Source organism: Falco rusticolus, chromosome 4, assembly GCF_015220075.1.
Source record: "Falco rusticolus isolate bFalRus1 chromosome 4, bFalRus1.pri, whole genome shotgun sequence".
NCBI classification, from domain to species: domain Eukaryota; kingdom Metazoa; phylum Chordata; class Aves; order Falconiformes; family Falconidae; genus Falco; species Falco rusticolus.
Window position 1 is genome coordinate 38,298,688 of NC_051190.1, and position 19,115 is coordinate 38,317,802.

General features: G+C 53.6%; 2 protein-coding genes across 2 annotated transcripts in view; one reads left to right on the forward strand and one right to left on the reverse strand.

Annotated features, from left to right (window-relative positions):
* Window positions 1–5,177: 5,177 nt before the first annotated feature.
* Window positions 5,178–17,556, reverse strand: DNAJA3 (DnaJ heat shock protein family (Hsp40) member A3). The gene is made up of 13 exons (XM_037382473.1): window positions 17,409–17,556; window positions 16,833–17,069; window positions 16,558–16,679; window positions 16,097–16,180; window positions 15,128–15,334; window positions 13,859–14,011; window positions 12,684–12,831; window positions 11,792–11,856; window positions 10,772–10,900; window positions 10,199–10,314; window positions 9,346–9,443; window positions 7,057–7,173; window positions 5,178–6,274 (listed from the first exon to the last, which is right to left on the reverse strand). The coding sequence occupies exons 1-12, from the start codon at window positions 17,554–17,556 to the stop codon at window positions 7,070–7,072; spliced, it is 1,611 nt and encodes a 536-aa protein (XP_037238370.1). The 3' UTR covers window positions 5,178–6,274; window positions 7,057–7,069.
* Window positions 17,557–18,225: 669 nt separating this feature from the next.
* CORO7 (coronin 7) overlaps window positions 18,226–19,115 on the forward strand; it is a 38,746-nt gene continuing 37,856 nt past the window's right edge. Inside the window, exon 1 of the mRNA XM_037384747.1 lies at window positions 18,226–18,334. Coding sequence (XP_037240644.1) covers window positions 18,275–18,334 — 60 coding nt within the window. The 5' untranslated portion in view covers window positions 18,226–18,274. The remainder of the gene's footprint in view (window positions 18,335–19,115) is intronic.

Genomic DNA, 19,115 nt, shown 5'->3' on the forward strand with positions numbered 1-19,115 from the left:
ATGAATTCCCTCGAAGTAAAACCAGGAGCTCGCCCAGGTCTGGCAGAGCTGAGAGTTTTTGCTACGTAACCCCCTCGCTAGCCAGGAACACTGAGGAGATCCCAGGAGAGGCCGGTGTCACAGCAGCTCTGCCCTTTGCTGCGCCATACACAGAACCATTTCCACAAGTACATTCAAGTTGTCTCTTGAAAGAGCAGAATAAGAGTAGGAACGAACTCCCCTTCCTCCAAAGCCATTTTTCTGCCAGTGATGAATGCTTTCTTGAATTATGGGGTTTATCTATGAAGGGGTAGATCGCTTCACACCAAGGAGTGCTGCATCCACACCTGAGGAGTCAGAGCCACCGCAGCAGTGGGACCGGCGGATCTTTCCTCCCCAGCTCTGCTCACTCAAGTGGGGCTGATCATTATTTTGCATTTTTGTTCTGCAAAAACGTTCATTTGTAAATCGTGTAACTGGTTTTGTTGGCTTTTAGGCAAATGCTATTAATTCTGCAATATTGAGCAGAGAAGTTCCCTGAAGGCAGGTGGGCAGGGTGACCCAGCATCATTGAGACCCAAGGCAAATAACTCCACTTTCTGTGAGTTCTGGGGCAGAGCAGCAGTGCCCAGAGAAGGGGAAGTGGATCTCACCAAAATCATGGGATAATCACAAGCCACGGTGGAGCTTGCTGCCTGCTTTATGCCCAGTGGCTTGTATTTTGGCCCCAAAGTTCCTGCTGCTGGAATGGTCAAGAGTAAGCAGAAGTCAATGAGGAAAACAGATGAAAATAGCATGTCCTGTTAGGAGACCTGCCCTGGCAGGGTCTGTTCTAGCAGGCAGCTCCAATTAAACTGCATCTAAATTTGTAATCATACATCTTTCTCTTCATCAAGTCTAACTGAGAGGTCACCCATGACTGATGGTAGAGATGATGGTGGATGATGGAGCTCTCATGGTGCAGAGCTGGTGGAGGTCAGGGTGGGCTCGTGGCCAGACTGGCTGCACATGGTGAACCCTGTTTGGGGAGGAGAGATGGGGGCAAGCAGGAGTTTGGATCTTCAGCCACTCCTCTGGGCTGTGTCCCAGGGATTGCTCCGGGCACAAGCCTTGCTCCCCACCTGTCCTAGGGCTGCACCTGCTAAGGGCTTAGGTAAGACCCTTCCTCTGGCAAGTGTTAGGTCTGTTGGTAATTTCCTACCCTGTCAGGAGGCTGGTTTCAAAAGGAGATGGCATCTGGGAAGTCCCATCAGCTGTCACCTTCCCGAAAAGCTGTAGCTAAAGGTCCCTCACACCAAAAATGACTGTGCAGAAGCCCCAGTCGGGGGTGTACCTCCTGCTTTCACGATTATTCATTTATGGTAATTAATGCATCTGAATTATTTCTTTGCCATGGTATATAGCACATTCCTCAGGTTCTGTGCCGTTTACTTGATTCAAACCCAGATTCCCCAGCGTATTCACGAAGTTCAGCCTATGGAGATGCCAGCAGGCCGAGTGACCACAGCGGCTGCCAGGGGTCTCCAGCCCCCCCCCCCCCGAAGCACTGAGGTGATGCAGAACCCGCCAGGGTGGTGGGAAAGGCCGCAGAGCCCCCCCGGTGAGCCCCCCGAGCAAAGGGGACTCGGGGCCCGTTCCCCGAGCTCAGCCCCACGCAGAAGTCATTTGCCTGTTGACGACAGACCGTCCAGTCTCCTGAGGGGGCAGGGGCCGCCGCCGGGCCGGCCGGTGGGCAGCGGGTTACCGGAGGGCTCGCAGCCCCCTGCCTCTGCAGCGGGGGGCTCTGCCAGCCCGGCAGGCGGCGGGGCCGCAGGGTGGAAGGGGCACAGCCCCCAAGGACCCCCCGCGGGTACGCAGCGGCTCTCGGCGGGCAGCGCCTGCGAACGGAGCGGGTGGCCGGGGCCCGGGACACGCCGCCACGGCCGGCCCGCAGCGGAGTACGGACCAGCGAGGCCGCCCCGCCGGACACGGCCGAGCGGAGCCGGGTCGGGGTGAGCAGAAGCGGACGGAGCCGAACCGAACCGAGTCGATTCGAACGCGATCGGGTCCAGCCGAACCGAACCGAACCGAGTCGATTCGAACACGATCGGGTCCAGCCGAACCGAGTCGATTCGAACGCGATCGGATCCAGCCGAACCGAGCCGAACCGAACGGAGCCGAGCCGAGTCGACCACAGCCGGGTCCAGCCGAACCGGACCGAACCGAACGCAGCCGGGCTGAGGAGACCCGCGACGACGCCCGCCCGTGTGAGAGGCCGCGGCTCCGCGCCGCCCCGGCTGCCCGCCGAGCCCGGTGGTGGAGCCCGGCAGCCGCCCCGTGCCCTCCCCGCCGGGGGAAGCCCGCCCGCGCCGCCTCACGGCTGGAGGAAACCCACCGTGGCGCTCGGAGCAACCGGTGGACGCTCGGGGAAGGCCCGGGGGGGCCGCCGCACCTCCGAGAGCCCCGGGGCGCTGGGCCGTGCCGCCGTGCCCAGCCCTGCGGCCCGGGGGAGAGGTGCTTCGGCTCCCCCAGCACAAGGCGGAGGCATCGGTAGCTGCCAGAACGCCCGAGCTCTGGGGGCCTGTGGAGGTTCAGGGGGTCTGGAAAGCGCCCACCGGGCTGGAGCGGCGGCACAGGGAGCAGGCGGTGGTATGGAGGGACTTGGTCCTGGTGTCCCAGGGGTCGAGCAGCCCCATCTCACAGTCCCAGCTCTCTCTATGAGCAGAGCCCTATGGGAAGCTGAGGCTCTGAACAGGTCTGCACTTACAGGGGCAACGCGGCCTGGGGTTTGCTAGGAGATCAAAACTTCAAGGTCCACATGGTGATGCGGAGCCCCACGAAGGAGGCTGAGGAGCTGAAGCAGAGGGGAGCTGAGGTCATGAAGGCAGAACAGGACTATAAGCCATCATCGCTGGAGCTGGCCTTGGCAGCTGCTTAGGAAGCCTTTGTTGTAACCAAATTCTGGGAGCACTGCAGCAAAGAGAAGGAAATCATGCAGGTACTGCTGATTGCTTTAACTGAGACCATATGTGGAATGGCCTGGGAGGGGCAGATCAAGGAACAGCTGTGTGGCATCGGGAGCTGGCAGGGCATGGGACAACTCTTAGTGCAGCCTTGCCAGCCCTGATGGTTTAAGTGGCTAGTCCAGAACAGTCCCGAGGCCTCACAACAAACCAGGTCCCTGTTGTAGCTAGTAGGGCTGGGCACTTACAGGTCTCTGTTGCGTGCCTCTCCCTTCAGCACATCTTCCCCGAGGGCCTTGCAGTCACTGTTACAGTGCTCCTGGCTTCTCCTTGTCCCATGACTATTTTTTTTGTTTGTGCTCCTAGGGACAAATAAGAAGCTCTTTTCTTCCCAGGGCCCCAGCGCAGTGCAGAAGCAGAGTGGTGCACCCTTTGATTCAGGCAGGGAAGGCACATGCTGGGGTGCCAGGTGGCAGCCTGGGATGCTCAGGTTCTCCTGAACCCCTCAGGCACAGCTTGTGCCCCAGTGCAGGGAAGGGCTCCCTCCTGGCTGCTCCAGGCCTCTGCCCCCAGGGAGAGCAGGTTGCGTGCCTTGGCCCACCCCAGGCCGGCTGCATGCCGGAGCTGGGTGCTGTTCCCTGCCAGGCAGGGCTGCAGGGTGCTCAGTGGCACTGCCCTGACACTGATCGCGTAGCTTCAGGGGGCAGCTGGCTTGGGACAGATCCAGAACAAGCTCCCCAGCATCTGTAAGGCATGATTTTCCCACCACCACCTTGACCCTTTTTCATGCTACGCCTGGAGGAAAGGTGACTGGGGGGGGAACTCCTGGGTCAGGACTTCATCCTGCCTTCCACCAGCACACTCTGGTGAAGGCTTTCCTCTGCCTTGACCTCGTGATGGAGGGCTGCTGCTTCCTTTACACAACCCCAACCAGAGTGACTTGCAGCAGAGCCCTCCTTGCCAGTGGAAATAACGTGGCGGGCTGCTCTAGTGCAGCTCTCTTCAGCTTCCCTAACACGGTCTAAGGGAAAGCCCCAGCAGCCTCTGCCCTGTGACACCACCACTGTTTTTCCCCAATTCTTTTTGCAGATCAACCAGGGGAGTATGAGAAACATAGCTCCACTGGGGCCAAGGAAACAGCCGCTACGTCATTTCTACACCCTGAAACCAGACTGTAGTGTGGACCTGACCATGAAACTCAGCCCCAAGGCCTGCACCTTCCCTCAGTGAGTGGCAGACAATAAAGCCACCTTCAGCCCTGCCTCCTCTTCCACCTGAGCCTCTGCAGGAGGTAGCAGGATCTGGCCAAGGTGAGCTGCGCTGAGCCACGCTGCCTTTCCGCTAGCGCCCTGGTGAAGGGCTGACCCTGCCAGAGCTGGGAAGAGCTTTAGTCCACACACGTGCTCCAGGGCTCTCCCCCAGCTTGGTTGAGACTATTTAGACCAGTGCAACTAGAATGAGAGGAAAGGCTGTACCGTTGCAGGCAGACAGGTGGGAGCAGCTCTACCTTTGCATGCTGCCTTCAGGGAGGTGCGTATGTTTTTTTCACAGGTGTGAAACACTGGTGGCAGTGGCTCTTTTTCCCAGATCACCCTCATTCCTAGGCAGCTCTGCGTGTACAGCACCACTACTGTAGGCTGAACGCATCGTACCTCCAGCCCCCGAGCGGCACCACCTACTCTGCAACCACTGCAGGCCCCACACAGCAGGCCCACAACCAGCACAGCTGCAGGCTCCTAAGCAGACAGAGAACACTGGGGTTTCGCTGTGGACCAGGTTCAGGTGAGCCAGCCACAGAGCAGCACACCTGGAGAGACTGAGCACGTGTTGGCACCACCCCAGCAAAAGGGGAGTGTGCAGTGACTTCCCACGCTGCATAACACGAACGCTGAGCTCAGTTCCTCAAGTCAGACACCTCTCAGCCATGGCCTGGCCTCTGGGCTCCTAGAGCTCATTTCAGTCACTGCCCCCACAAGCAGAGTAAAACCTGTGCAAGACTGTTATCCTTAGGATTTAAGCGTCGCTTAAACAGCTCCTTCCCCCACACCACCGTATGCTTAAGGTACTGCTCAGATAAGAGCTCTGGGATTTGGCAGTCTGCCTGTGCTTGAAGTCAGTTGCAGCACTGGAGAGATGCTCAAGAGATCTCACCACATCTGCTCCTTGTCCAAGAGAAGACCTTCATTCCTGTTACTGGGGGAGGGAAAGCGGATGACAGGCAAGGTTGGAAGAGTAGACAAGGCAGTGAGGCACAGCACATGTTAAATATCTTTATGAAGTCAATCTTATTTACATGGATACAGAATCACTTTACAGAAAGTTTAATCAGGAGGCAACACGTGCTTTATTTCAGCAAATTAAGGGCAAGACTATGACATGTCCTTGTTTAACTGGTCGATTAGTATGTGGGCTGATGGTACCTGCATGGTATAACTAACAGTGGGCTACAGAACCATGAAAATACTCACTGCAAGAGCTTAACTCCACCTGGAAGGAGTGATCCACTTCACTTGCATTCTCACACACATAGGAACGACGACTCTTTGACCAATCATTTATGCTACAGGTGTTGGCTAATGTAATAAAAGACTTGTCCCAAACTGGCAAAGGGCTTGGTGATAGAATTGTACCCATTCAGAAGCAACAGCATTTGTGTTGTAACTTTAGTTATAGGTGGCAGGGTGGAGCAACCTGAGGCAAAGTGCAGATTCCATCACTGCTCTTTGTGCAGGGAATCAGCAGGACTAAGAAACCCACAGCTGCTGAGGGAGCTGGGGTAGCTGGGCTCTGAGGAGTCCCAGCCACAGGGAGCCTTCCCACAGAGATGTATGGGACAGCTAGGAGGGCTGTCATGAGACAGCGTTAAAACTCACTAAGCCACCAAGTCTCCTGGGAGAAGATAAGCGGTGATAAGTTCACCAAGCACATCTAGCATTCAGAAGGGCACCTGAGGTGAGCAGCAGCCATCTTGGACTCTGTACAGCATACTGCTCCACTCTGTGCTGGAAGGATTATTTTTTTATTTCACATTTTCACTGTTTTGGATTCTAAATAGTATTTCAACTTTAATTTTTACCAAATAAGCTTCCAGCAGCAGTAGGGGATGTGAAGCAACCTCAAGAGAGCGCTGCATTTCTGCATTTTCCTTCATTACCAGTCCCTAGGATGGTGGGTGGGTTTTGTATCGTGATGATCATTGGTGCCTCGGTGGTTTGTAGCCTCTCCAGCTGGGATTCTCACTGTGCTGCCGACTGATGTCCTTCGCTCTCCAGAGCCCACTGCCCGAAAGATTCATCCCCAACTGCAAAGATGATCTGCTGCTGCTGGCTCTTAGTTTCCAGTAGAACGCTTCCCTGCAGTTGAAGCGAGAGAAAAGTTTAGTGCTTTCCGACTGAATTGGCCTCAGTGCGCAGCAGGCCCCGCTCCCTACTCTGCAAGCGCACCTCCCCTCCTGACCTGCTGTCACACTTTGTCAGCCATGCAGAACAGATGAGCTCAAAGCCTGTGGTGACAGGCAGCTGAGCTCCTGGAATCCAAGACAGCAGTGCCTGCCACAGACGATGTCAAGTCTGCAGCGCTCCCTCTGCAACACCAACTAAATGGCACCCTGAGTTCTAACACTGTACTCTTTGTGTGGCGAGGGCTTTGCTCTGCTTCATGACAACGACTGATTCCTTCTCAGTACTGGAAGCCCATGGGAGGGCTGAGTCCAGCCTGAGCGTACCGGCACCGGAGGCTCTGCAGGCGCACCTGCGCCTCCCGGCAAGCCCGGGCTTTGCAGTGGCAGCTCAACTACTCAGTCCCAGCTTTACCAGCTAACGGGAACACCCTCGATGCTTTGAATCAGGTACAGCTACTGAGGGGACAGGGAAGCAGAGCTGCAGGGGAGGCCAGCAACCTGCCTGAAGACGTACCCAGCATTTTTGCTGAATTGAATTGTTGCTACAGCAAAAAGCAGTCTCTGGCTTTTTGCTCCAGGTCACAGGGGACAGCTAGGGCTTTTCACACCAGTGGCTGGAAGGCCTGAGGCTAAGTGAGAAGCAATGCTGTGCTTTTGCTGCTTCTACCTCCCAAGAAGTGCAAGTTCTGCTTAGTGTGGGGGAAAGAGGACAATAAAACACAAGAGGCCTCCTACCTCAGGTGGGGTGTCAGGAACTAAACATTTTCTTAAGTTTGGAAAGGAATCCCTCCTTGTTCTCCTCAGCCTCAGGCCTATCCCCGCCTGCGTCAGCACTAGCCGTGGCCCTGCCACCTGGACACAAACAGCAAAGGGCTGCAGTCAGACACATCTCCCACCAGTAGCCAGCACCATTAACAAAGCGAGAGAATTATTTTGGATAGGGAAGGGTCAAGTCAAGGCAGCTGGTTTTGCCTGCATCCTCACATACAGGGCTGTACCTGGCTGCAGGCCACGGTACTGGACCGCTTGCAGTGAAAGCACTGGAAAGCCCAGACCCCAGAAGTGGAAAAGATGACTGTGAGCCCAGGTAACACCATTCCCTTCCCCTCTCCCCAGCCCTCCAACTGGTGAGGGCATTCTCATGCTACATAATCAAGTCAGGGACCCCACAGGCTTTGGTAACAAGCACTTGGAATTGAGAGTCTGCCACTAAAAACAAGTTGTTAACTTGACCACAGCCAGCCATGACTTTACAGGAAAAGAAAGCTGTACTGGTGGTCCCTGGAACAATTTCTCTTCCTGTTTCATGGTCATGTCATGACCCTTTAGAGCAAAGCCATGCAAAACCGTATCAGGAGCCTGCTTCATGTAATTTCAAGCAATGCTCAGACAAGCAGTATCAAGGAGAAAATGAACCAGGGCTAGAATGGAAAAGACTACAGTATTGCAGAACAACTGTCCAGATAAGGAATCTTACTGGCAGCAACGAGCATAATTTTCCTGTATAAACATGTCCTGAGAAGTTGTTGTCCATCCAGAAGTGGCTACAGCAAGGACAAAGGAGACCTCTGCTAACCTACTTTTTCCACAGTAAAACCATCAGTAAGACGACCCCCAAATCCTCCTTGAGCTTTCTATGGGCACAGAGAACACAAAGTCCAGTCCTCCCCATCCTCCCACAGCTGACCGCCAAGCTCAGACTGATGCAATGCTATGAAATACTGAGGCCTGTGGCAGAATTCAGCTTCCAAGAGCAAGAACACACTTTCAGCAACAGCCTGTCCCTATATTGCAAACTACTGGGATTTTTAATCCACCTTGCTGTTTAACTGTGGTACAAACTGGCAGGTTTGCTTTTTAAAAAATGAATTTGGAGAGCTTTTTTTAATCTTCGGCACATAAATTCCATTAAAAAGCTAGAATGAAAGTTTTCTGTTTAGAGATCTCTCCCAAGGCTGACCTTTAATGCTTACCCTCAGCATAAAGACATAACTTGTGTGTTATGAAAGCACTATAAAACATAACATTGGTAAGTATTTGGCAGCTGCTGCCTTCCAATATCCTGAACTTCAGCCTATATTCCTCAGGTTTTGGCATGTGTAGTAAAGACGACCCAAGTTCCTGGGATCATTTAGCAGCTTTGAAAGGCTCCAACCTTTGCCTAGCCATACGCAGTCATAAATGCCCTTTCTGGTTTCAAACATAAAAAGAAATCCAACTGGCTTGAAACAGCTCACTGTTCCAATATAAGCAAAGAAAAAATTATTTTCCAGTAACAAAAGACAAAGTCCTTGCCTTACTATTTTACCATACGTTTTACCTTTAGCTGCTGCCAGGTACCTCACCCCCTGAAACTTACAACACAGAATTGCTGAATCAAAAATTTTAACCTGAAGCTGAAAGAGGAGCTTTACAAAGCTCACAGCTGACTTCGCTCCCTCCATCACGCTGGATGCTGTGTGCTGACTGGAGCCAACACTCAGCACCAATCAACATTCCTGTCTGAGGTTCCCCAAATGTACAGGGTACGGCTCACAGCAGCCTTGACAGCAGTCCTCCCTCTTCAACTTTCAAGGAGAAAGGTCCCCACTGCAGTCAGAAGCACAACAGATTAGCTCATACAGAAACTTGCCTGAAGCACATTCTCTTTTTCTGCCTCTGCTACTAAGACAAGTTACTTCTGGCACAGGGGCAGAAGCAGGGAGCCGAAGGCATTCACCACCGCAGCGAAACTCACCACAACTTGTCAGGACCCTGGAGTATCAAATACCTCTCTATTCATGCACAGATTTGCCCAGTAAGTATTTAAGTGAAGCCTTCTGCAAAGAGGCTACCTCCTTGCTTTGTGCTACAGCCTATTAACATCGTATGAAAATTATTTCCAAAATAACACGCTTGGCAGGTTGTGCTGACACGCTGTTTCAAGGTGATCCTGGCTCACCTTCCTCCCCAGGAACCCTCAGGAAGCACTCTGCACTCCCACACCAACTCCATGAGGAAGGAGCACTAATTCCCACCGCTCACCTGATGCTGTATTTGTGACCCCGTTCACCGTGCCGTCCACATCTGCCTCGTCCTCAGCATAGCTCATCATTAAGGCTCTCTGGCGATCCGTCAGCCTCCTGCACATCCAAGACAGAGGTGTTGGTTACAGCTGTCTTTAGGGACACTTGTATCTACAGACCTCCTTAACCTTCTCCAGCTGCACACACGAGAGGCAGCTACTGGAAGTACAAGATGAATACACCTGGCATGCACAGAGAGTCCCTGTGGTGCTCTTAAAATGAGCAATCTATAAAGAATAAGTCCTAATGAAAGAGGAGAGATATGACCCACTGCATTTCACCGAAGTGCAGTGAAAAACTGGAATATTTTGAAGTGCTGAGAAGAACTGTGCGGAGCTGTAAGACAACACACATCTGGCAGGGAGCCCTCAGGAAATTAACTCCCTTGTCGAGTGCAGCGATACAAGCTAAAAAGTTTCCTTCACCACAGGAGCCAAGGGTGGCCAAGCAGTCTGAAGAGCAACTGCCAAGTTCAGTTCCTTTGAGCAGGAGGTGTGAGAGCACAGGCGCGCTGTAAGCCAGAAGACTGAAATTATGTAACCAGGATCCAGACAGAATCTCAGATAGCCAGGCAAATACGCAGGTGAAGAAGTACTGATGTATTTCCAGGGTTTGGTATTTTAACAGCTGAATTGCCGAATAATACTATTATTAAAAAAAAAATAAAAAATCTACCTCACATTAGAATTAAAAGCAGAGTAGAATATTGGTGATCTTGATAAAGCAGTACAGAATTTTCACAAAATCTTTCTGAACAACATTTTTTGCAACAAGCTCGAAATTTCACAGAAATTTGTATTAGCTGTACTTACTGAGGAACTTTTATCTTTATGTGAATGTAGTGGTCTCCATAGCCATAACTGTTAACCTTGGGAATGCCTTTCCCACTCATTCGAATTCTCTGGTCTGGCTGAATACCAGGGGGTATCTATGAACACAGAGGTGTCATGTTTAATATTCTAGTTTACCCATTTATATAGCAATTACATTACGTGTCTATGAAAATTAAGTACTTCTCCAGCAAGCTTCAAAGCAGCATGGGAAACATCTGATACATTCGTGCACCTGGACACGTTCAGAAGCTAAGTCAATAATGACAGAAAAACTTTTGAAGGAACGAGTAAAGAAACTTGCACAGTCCATAGACCTTGGATGGGATCTGTCCAGAAGTCCACCTAGCCCTTCCCTTTTCCCTGTCCCTACAGAGTGATAGGAAAGGACACGTGACCAAGCAGAGCACAAACTACCTGACACTCAATCCTGAAGAAGTCCGAAACATGATACTGACAGACTTAGGAGATTTGCACCACCTTTGAAGCAAAGGATAAGTCTCTGCTGTCCCACATCAATTCATGCCCAAGCTTTTCCACATTAACGGTACTTACTGTGATATTGATTGTCTCATACAAGCCTTGACACCTGGCCGTGCCTCCCAGAACAGCCTGTGCTATTGAAATAAGGAGGTCCGAATGGATATCTGCTCCGTTTCTTCTGAACACAGAACTTTTCTGAACCTAAAAGGAGGCAGGCCCAAAAATGAGCACACCACCACAAAGTCCTCATGGTAAACTGCTTTGAAGATTCTCAAAAGAAAACATACCAGAATGCTGTAGTCAGACCCTTTACCACCCACCAACTGCAGGGCTAAGAAGTGTAAGTCAATGTTCAGTCTTCTAGAAAAACATTGACCTTGACATAATCATAATTAGCCAGAGGCTTAGGAGGATGCCTGCTTCCTATCTCGGCAACTCCCTCCCCTAATCCTGTTGTTAATTTATCAGTGTCAGCATGATTCTGTGGAAACAGAGAAGACACTGCCTTGTCCTGTACCCTGAACAGGTGAAAGCCAGAAGAGAAGAGGGAGGCAAGCACCTCTGCAGCAGCCTCACAAGCTGGAAGAGAATTAAATCCTCCTGCACCAGTAAAAAGGCACTGAAAAAAAACCTTTTCCTTGACAGAGATGCCTATGACCGGATGCCTATAGGAGAAGAGGGCCTCAGCTAAAAAAGTGTAAACCAGCACTTAAGATATATCCGCAAAAGGACACTGGACCGGCCAGCCTCTCACAGGCATTCCTGCAGCCCTCCCACCTGTGCAAGCAGACAGCGCCTTCACATTTCCAAGTCAAACACTCAAGGCATCAAGAACCCGCTCTGCATTTTGATGCACACTACCCTAAGGGCCTTGTCCTGGGATTCTTCATGAGCAGACTTAACATTACACCGCTTGTTACAATGCAGATCTCCAGCTATCTCAGAAAGTTCACGTGGATCATGTTACCTCAGCTGTTTCAAAGGATCACTCGCTGTTCCTCCTCCATCCCCCATTCCAGCAGTCACTTCCCAGGCAGTCACAAAGGGAACAAGCAACCAAATTAAATAACGAAAGCAGTTTATGATACATACCCTGAATGTAATGAAAATTTCTTTCTTCCCCACAGGCATCCGAACTGTCTGCCCATCCTCAACGCCTGCAAGCAAAAGAAGAGGGAAGGTTACCTTGCGTTATAATCCACGTGTTACCTGTATACCTACAGCTCCTGCCATCCTCAAAAGCCGGCCACCACAGCAGCACCCGCACATGCAGGAGCACGAGGCACAAGACCTACCAGCGGGCAGCACAGTAACGCTCTTCGCGGGAGCCCAGGAGCTGCGGCCAAAGGAACAAGGTGTCAGCACATGCTCATACCTCTGAGGTGATCACTATGCCCCGAGCAGGCTTGTTACCTCAGTCCCTACAGAATGCTTTAGGAAATGCATCAGGTTAAGGAACACTGCAGCCTCCACAAGGCTGCAAGAAAATTACGTATTATTCACCCGGGGCGGTCTCCAAGAAGCAAGTCTTCAGCCCCACCAATCATTTTATTCTCTCTGGTGAGGAAGGTCATCAGCACACTTTCCTGAGCAAGCTAAGGCTTTCAAAATTCCCACCCTCTCCCCAGGCTTCACCAAGGACAAATGAAAAGACCCAAGGCAGCAAAACCTTTTGACGATTTCACTCTTCAAAACCTGCCTAGAAGGATCCATGCAAGAACCAAAACCTCAGCTCAGGAAGGGCAAAGCAAACATTTGTATCTGTGGCCAGAAAGTTCCTCTCATTACTAGCCCATTCAACTGCCAAGCCATCAACCTGCTTTGCTCTTAAGATCACTTCTCTGCAGCAAGACTTCTTACATTGCTCTCACACTTGTACCTGGCAGGGACCAGCTGTGCTTTGACAGCCAGTCCCTTGCTGTTGGCCAAGTGGAAGCAAATAACTATAGTTATTTAACAAAGAGCAGCCCACAGGTACACTAACCAGCTGGCACAGGAACCATCACTGTCTTCTTTTGTTTCGTTTGCCCCGTTCCTCGACATACTACGCATGGTGTTGTTATGATGGAACCACGACCGCCGCATCGTCGGCACGTAGATCGCATTACAAAAGGGCCGGTATTTATTGTCTCCTAGTGAGGAGAAAACAGATCATACAAATATTTAGTACCAAGATGGTACTTTTCACTTCCACAAAACACTGCCAGTAACTGGCCCAGCACATCCGAGTCCTCCTAACTGCACATGCAACCCGACAGGGACAGTGATACCCTTTAGCAAGGGGTGGAGTAGAAAACTGACTCAGAAATCCAAAGAAGATGCTGCTTTTGAGAAGCTGGATCGGATTCAGTTGCCATTGCCCTCTGATTTCCACTGAAAACCATCACTACTATGAGCAAGTGCCTCATGGCAAGGAGAAAGGAAACCCAATGCTTTCCATCTGTAGGCTTTAGTGTGCAAGAAGGGACAAAGCTTCTTACAGTGCTATTTCACAAGGAACTACAAACATCTGTATTCTGAGGAATCCAAGGACAATTCACTTGCATAAATTACTGCCAGTGTCCAGGAAAACGTTATGGAGACTAAGCTATGGGCTGAACTGTGAAAGCCACCTGCCAGATTGAAGCACACGAGGAAGGAGTGGGAAGAGCTTGCAGCCTCCTCTGATCAACTACACAATGTTCTGGTCACAGACTGACTGCCAGTACCCAGTTTGATGCGTGGAAGTTGAAAGCCTGAACGTTGATCATTACTTACTGTAAGTAAAATGCATCTTCTTGTTTCATGATTACCCTTGGCTATTCTCACCTTCCTCCTCCCTCCACTCCTCAATTTAAAGTATGCCACTTAATGCCCAAGTAATTTCAGAACTGTTACATTATATAAATACAGTTAAGTAATTTCAGAACTGTTACATTATATAAATATGGTTTACTGGATTACCACACCAGATGATCTGGCCCTGAAGGCTAGTGCTTTTAGCTGGGCAGAGCTCTTTAGTACAAAGAAAATCTTCCTAGCCTATTAACACCCAGTCCACATTAACTTTGCTTCACTCAAGATAAGCTGATAACTGCAGTGAGAATTTTTCACTGCAGGAGGGACTGATTTGCCCCTACAAGGAGAAGCACAGCAAAACTCATCTTAAAAAGTGCTTACCATGCCAGTGCCACTGCAGTAGTGACAGCGCTGCACTTTGGTACCGGGTTCGTGTCCTTTACCATTGCATCGCTCACAGGCGTCATTGATGTTCACCACAATCTCCTTGTTAACACCTTTCGCAGCTTGAGTGAATGTCAGTTCCATGATATACTGTACAGGAAACATGGACATCGATCTACAACTGATGTGCAACGGGGTCTTAAGCAGACCGAAATTGTTTTAGGTCTAATATTAAACAATGCTTAAATACATCCAGGTAATAGAGAGGGAGAAGAAATGGATGGATGCAAAACTCATTCAGAAGGGTTTGCCTCATTTGAGGAAGCAATTTCTGTCTCATATAAATACATCTCATATAAATAAAAAGGGGTACGAAAGGATCGCAGGCATTACAGGAACAATGATTACAGTCTGATAAGCAGTTGTGTAGCAGAAATAAGATTTAAAAATAGAAAAGAAGGAAGTAAAAAATACAATTCAAACATTTTTCTGCTCTGAGGAAAACCCTTAATATTTCTAAAGGTTTGGTTTAATGGGAATGCAGCAACAGGTGAGGCTGAAGGTTTTCAGCCCCAAAGACACTATCTGCTCTTACTCAATATTTACCAAGGGAAGTCATCAACAAAGATGACTGCACAAAATACAAAATTCTGCTTATAATAAAAAGGTAATTTTTAGTAAAGCCAGAAGTACCAGATACCAAGCATTTCTGAAGGCAGCACATGAGCCAACACCATCAACACTTAAAAGAGCATTTAGCTGCAGTACAAAAGACAAGACACAGGTTTTGTTTTATTATGGGCTCCACTGCAAAGTTAAGCCCATTAAGTTGCAAAATTAAGCCAATTAAGCAGTCAAACCTAACGCTGGAAGGCTTGTTTTACAGTTAAAAAGTTATTCTGTGGTTTTCAGCATTATAGATCAAAGCATACATATGTAAATCAACATACGTCCCAGAAGATGCCTCTACAATGATGGAATTGTTTAGCAGCACCAACTGGTGTCAGTAAACACCAGATGAAGTAGCTGAAGTCCAGAAAACATTCTGTCTGGAGCTGTGGAGAAGGTATCTACACAGGTTATCAAAAATATGTGACTCTCCCACCCATATAATGGGACACTCACATGCTGACACTCCCAGAAGGAAGTTCTGCGCTTAAGCTCGCTCCCAGAGAGATCTGGGCCAGACTAGAGTCCCTCTCCAGGTTTTGAGTTTTCCATTTCTCATTTTCATTTCATTACTCAAAAAATAAATGCACTTCATACCTCCTGTGGCTGGTCAAAGACATTCTGAAAATCACCAAAAGGGGATCCCGAAAACTCTCCGAAGATTTTTCTGAAAAGCTCCTCTGGATCAATCGATGGACCACTACTCCAGTACTGCCTCCCAGCGCCAGCACCTGCTGCGCCAGCATCAAAACTAGCTGTGCCATACGCATCGTATTGTTTCCGCTTCACTTCATCACTTAATACCTTTGAGACAAAAGAACAATGTCGTCAGGACACTGTACAGATCCCAAGCAACAGGGCCGCCCGCATCTGCAAAGCAGCGTCTCTCAGGAGACTTCAGGTCTACTGGCGTTGCCGCCACAAGCCCATGTTCCCAAACCTTCTTGTCATCAGGAGGGCTACCCCAGCTCTCAGCAGCATATGAATTATTGAGAAGCTGCTTCTTCCCTGGTATCTCTCAGCTCATCATCAGGAAAACGACAAGATCTTACTGATTTATAATGAGCAAGAATGCCTTACACTATATAGTTGATCATTAATATACCGGGAGAAAGCTGGTGGTAAGGGTGCTGGGGTAATGTGAAAAGCCATGAAAGCAAAAACCAGCACAAGATTTCTGAACAATCTGAAGAATGGGAAGAAATGGGGCTGGGGGAGCACAGTGCAAGATACCTGTCTCCAGCAGCTAGTACCTGCTGACAGGTTTTTCTGTTTGTTATTTAAGCTAACCAATAATTCCACAGCAGCAACCACTGCATCCATGCCAGTCACTCAGTGCTAAGAAAGAGCACAAACTGGAAGAGCCCAAAACATATACAGGTAAATCAGCCACTTGGGCTAAGTAATTTGCTGGAGACACCATTAGGACAAAGGCACTCAAGCCTGAAGTGCAAGACATCAAAAAAGAGCCATGGTTTTAGAGGAAACACAGAGGAAATGCTTCCCCCCCACCATCTACCCTCTGACCTTTCCTCGTTTTCATCACAGCAAAATCGCACACATTACCTCATAGGCTTCTGCCAGCTGAGAGAACTTCTCTTTAGCTTTAGGGTCATCCTTATTTGTATCAGGGTGATATTTCTTTGCCAACTAAACAACAAAAAGGAATGAGAGACGGGTAGAAGTACTTTATATCTCACACGCCAGGAAAAACACACTAGGCAGAGCTTGGTATTCACTATCTGTATTTAAGGGAACTAAAGCCTTCATTTCCCGCTGTCGACCCAATATAAAGAACTACAGAAGCTGCTCCCGAACCCCTCAGCAACCCCAGGGCCTTCTGGAGGGAGACCCGAGTCACGGCACCCCGGCCCGCGCCGCTGACCAGCCCCCCGGCCCCGGCCCGCAGCGGGCCCAGACACCGCAGCCTTAGGGGCGGGAGGGCTCCATGCCCCCCGGGGCAGGCCCCGGCCCCCCCGGCGGCCGCCCCCCCCCCGCGGGGCCCCCCGGCCGGCGGCAGCACGTGCCTGGTAGTAGGCCTTCTTGATCTCCTTCTGGGTGGCGGAGCGCGGCACCCCCAGCACCTGGTAATAGTCCTCCTTGGCGCGGGCCGCCGCGCTGCTGTGGAAGGCGGCGGCGTGCTTCGTCCCTGCGGGGGAGGAGGGCAAAGGGGCCGGGTGAGGGCCGGGCCTGCGCCGCGGAAGGCAGGCGGCGGGACAAGGCCGGGGGAATGGGCCCGGTCCCGCCGCGACGGTCCCGCCGCCCGCCGCCCCGGCCCCGCTGAGGCCCCGGCCCCGCTCACCCGCGGCGCACAGCCCGGCGCGCAGCGGCAGGAGGCGGCGGACGGCGGCGGACGGCGGCGGGCCGCTGAGGCGCCGGACGAGCCAGACGAGCGGCAGCCGCCCGTCCCCCGGCGCGCGGCTCCTAGCAGCGGCCACGGCGGCGGCCGCCCCGAGCCAGCGCGACGAGCTCCTGGCCGCCATCTTGGCCCGCGCGCAGCGCTGCGCCTGCGCCGCCGGCGGGGGAGGAGGGGCCGCGCCTGCGCGAGAGCCCCGCGCCGGGACAGGGCCCGTCGCTGCGCATGCGCGGGGCCGCCGTGTCACCCCGCGCCCGCAGCCCGCCCCGGCCCCGCTGCCAGCGGGGACCCCCCCCCCGAGGCCCGGTACTGAGAGAGCCCCCGTGAGGGCCTCGGGGCGGCGGTGCGGGGCAGGAGGCGGCTCCAGCTCCCTCTGGGGGAGGCCCGGGGAAGGGGCTGCGGGCGGGACCCCCTCAGGATGAGCTCGTCCCCAGCCAGGCCCCGCGCCCCGCTGCGACACCCGCCTCCGGGGGGCTGGGGCGGCCGGGCCTCCCGCAGCGGGGCTGGCTCAGCGCTCAGGGCCTGTGCTGCCGCCCCAGCGCCTGGGCGGGTGGAACGCGGGCAGAGCTGGAGCGAAGGCCCGGCAGGGCTGCGCCGGCACGGCGCTGCTCTCCTCAGGCTCGCTGCTGCCCAGCCCGCTGCCTGCCTTCGTTACCGGCGCTGCCGCCATGAAACACCCGTTAGCAGGGGTGTTCGGCCCTGGGGTGCGTGGGGGGACATGGCGGCAGGGCCGAGCGGCGGAGAGGATGTGTCGGGTCCTGCCTGCTCCTGCTGTGCACACACACGGGTGTTGCAGCCCGGCTGGAGGGAAGGAGACCTGGGCTCTGCCGGGGGTGGGTGATGCCCCGGTGGGCTCGAGGGTGCTGGGATCCAGCTCTCTTGTCCCTGCCCTTCCTTGGCAGCTGTCTGCACACAAAGCTTGCTCTTCACCAGCAGCTGCAAGGCCGGGCAGGGGACAAGGGACCGGAAACCTCCATGCTTTCTGCCCGGAGCCCGAGGGAACAGCTGCCCCTGTCTCCAGCAGGGAATTCGGCGACAGGCAGGGGTGGCGGCCCCGGGTGCCCGAGGGCAGGCAGCCGCGAGCTGGTGACCCCGAATCCCTGCGGCAGAAAGGCAATGTGGCTGCACGCCGCGGGACCCCCAGGAGCCGAGCGGCTCCGGCGCCGGGGTCGGCCCTGAGGGCAGGAGGAGGGTCCCGAGGAGCCGGGGCTGGGGTCTGTGCCCCGCTCGCGGTGCCCGCGCTGGGGGCAGCCGGGGGCACAGGCCACGCGTGGGGGGAGGGGCCGAGGGTGTGCCCAGCGCGGAGGGGCGGGGCCGAGCGCCGGGGGCGGGGCCGGGCCGGGCGCGGCTGGGCTCGGCTCGGTGCGGCTCGGTGCGGCCGGAGCACCATGAACCGCTTCAAGGCGTCCAAGTTCCGGCACACCGAGGCCCGGCTGCCCCGCAGGGAGGTGAGCGCCGCGGGATGCTCCCCGCCGTTCGGGACCGGGGGGAGCGCGGGCGCGGCGGGGCCGGGGCTCCCTGTGGGCAGACGGTAGGACCGGCCCCGCAGCGGCGGCGGGGCGGCTCTGGGTCCCGCTGCGGCGGCATCGCCGGTGTGGCGGGGCCGTGCCCGGGTCCCCCGCCCGGTGCCGGGCCGCGGTGCGGCAGCATCGCCCGTGCGGCCCCTCCTTGGCACCCGCCACTTCCCACCGCCGTGTCCGCGGGGGCTTCACTGCCGCAGGGTCCTCTGCCGCCGGGCGCCAGTGGGGAACCCCAGCTCTGTCCTGGGGTGGTGCAGCCCCCCCGGCTGGGAGCTGTGCCGGTGCAGCCGGCTTGGGACACCCGTCCCGTGGCGGCAGGGAGCCAGGCTGCACCGCGTCTGCCGCCAGGCCGTGGCTGGGCACAGGTGGTTCGTGCTGCTGCCATTCCAGTTCGGCTTGGTGCTCCCCCTCTGCTCGACCCTCCCCGGGTGGCTTGCCTGTGCCAGCTGGGCAAGCATGCACCCTGAGCGTGAAATGCTGGGCCCCACTCCTGCCACCCTGCTTCCGCAGGCAAAGAGGAAGCATTGGGGCCCTGTGGGACAGTGCTGAGCTCCATCACCCTGCCCACAAGCTGTGGAGCTTGGCACCGCTGGGGCCAAGTGGTCTGGTGGGTCTCACTGGGCAGCACAGAGCCATGTGGTGCCCAGCTCTGGCCTCTGCTCCATGTATGACCAGCCCCAATTGTGCTGAGCATCGTAATCCATTTTGG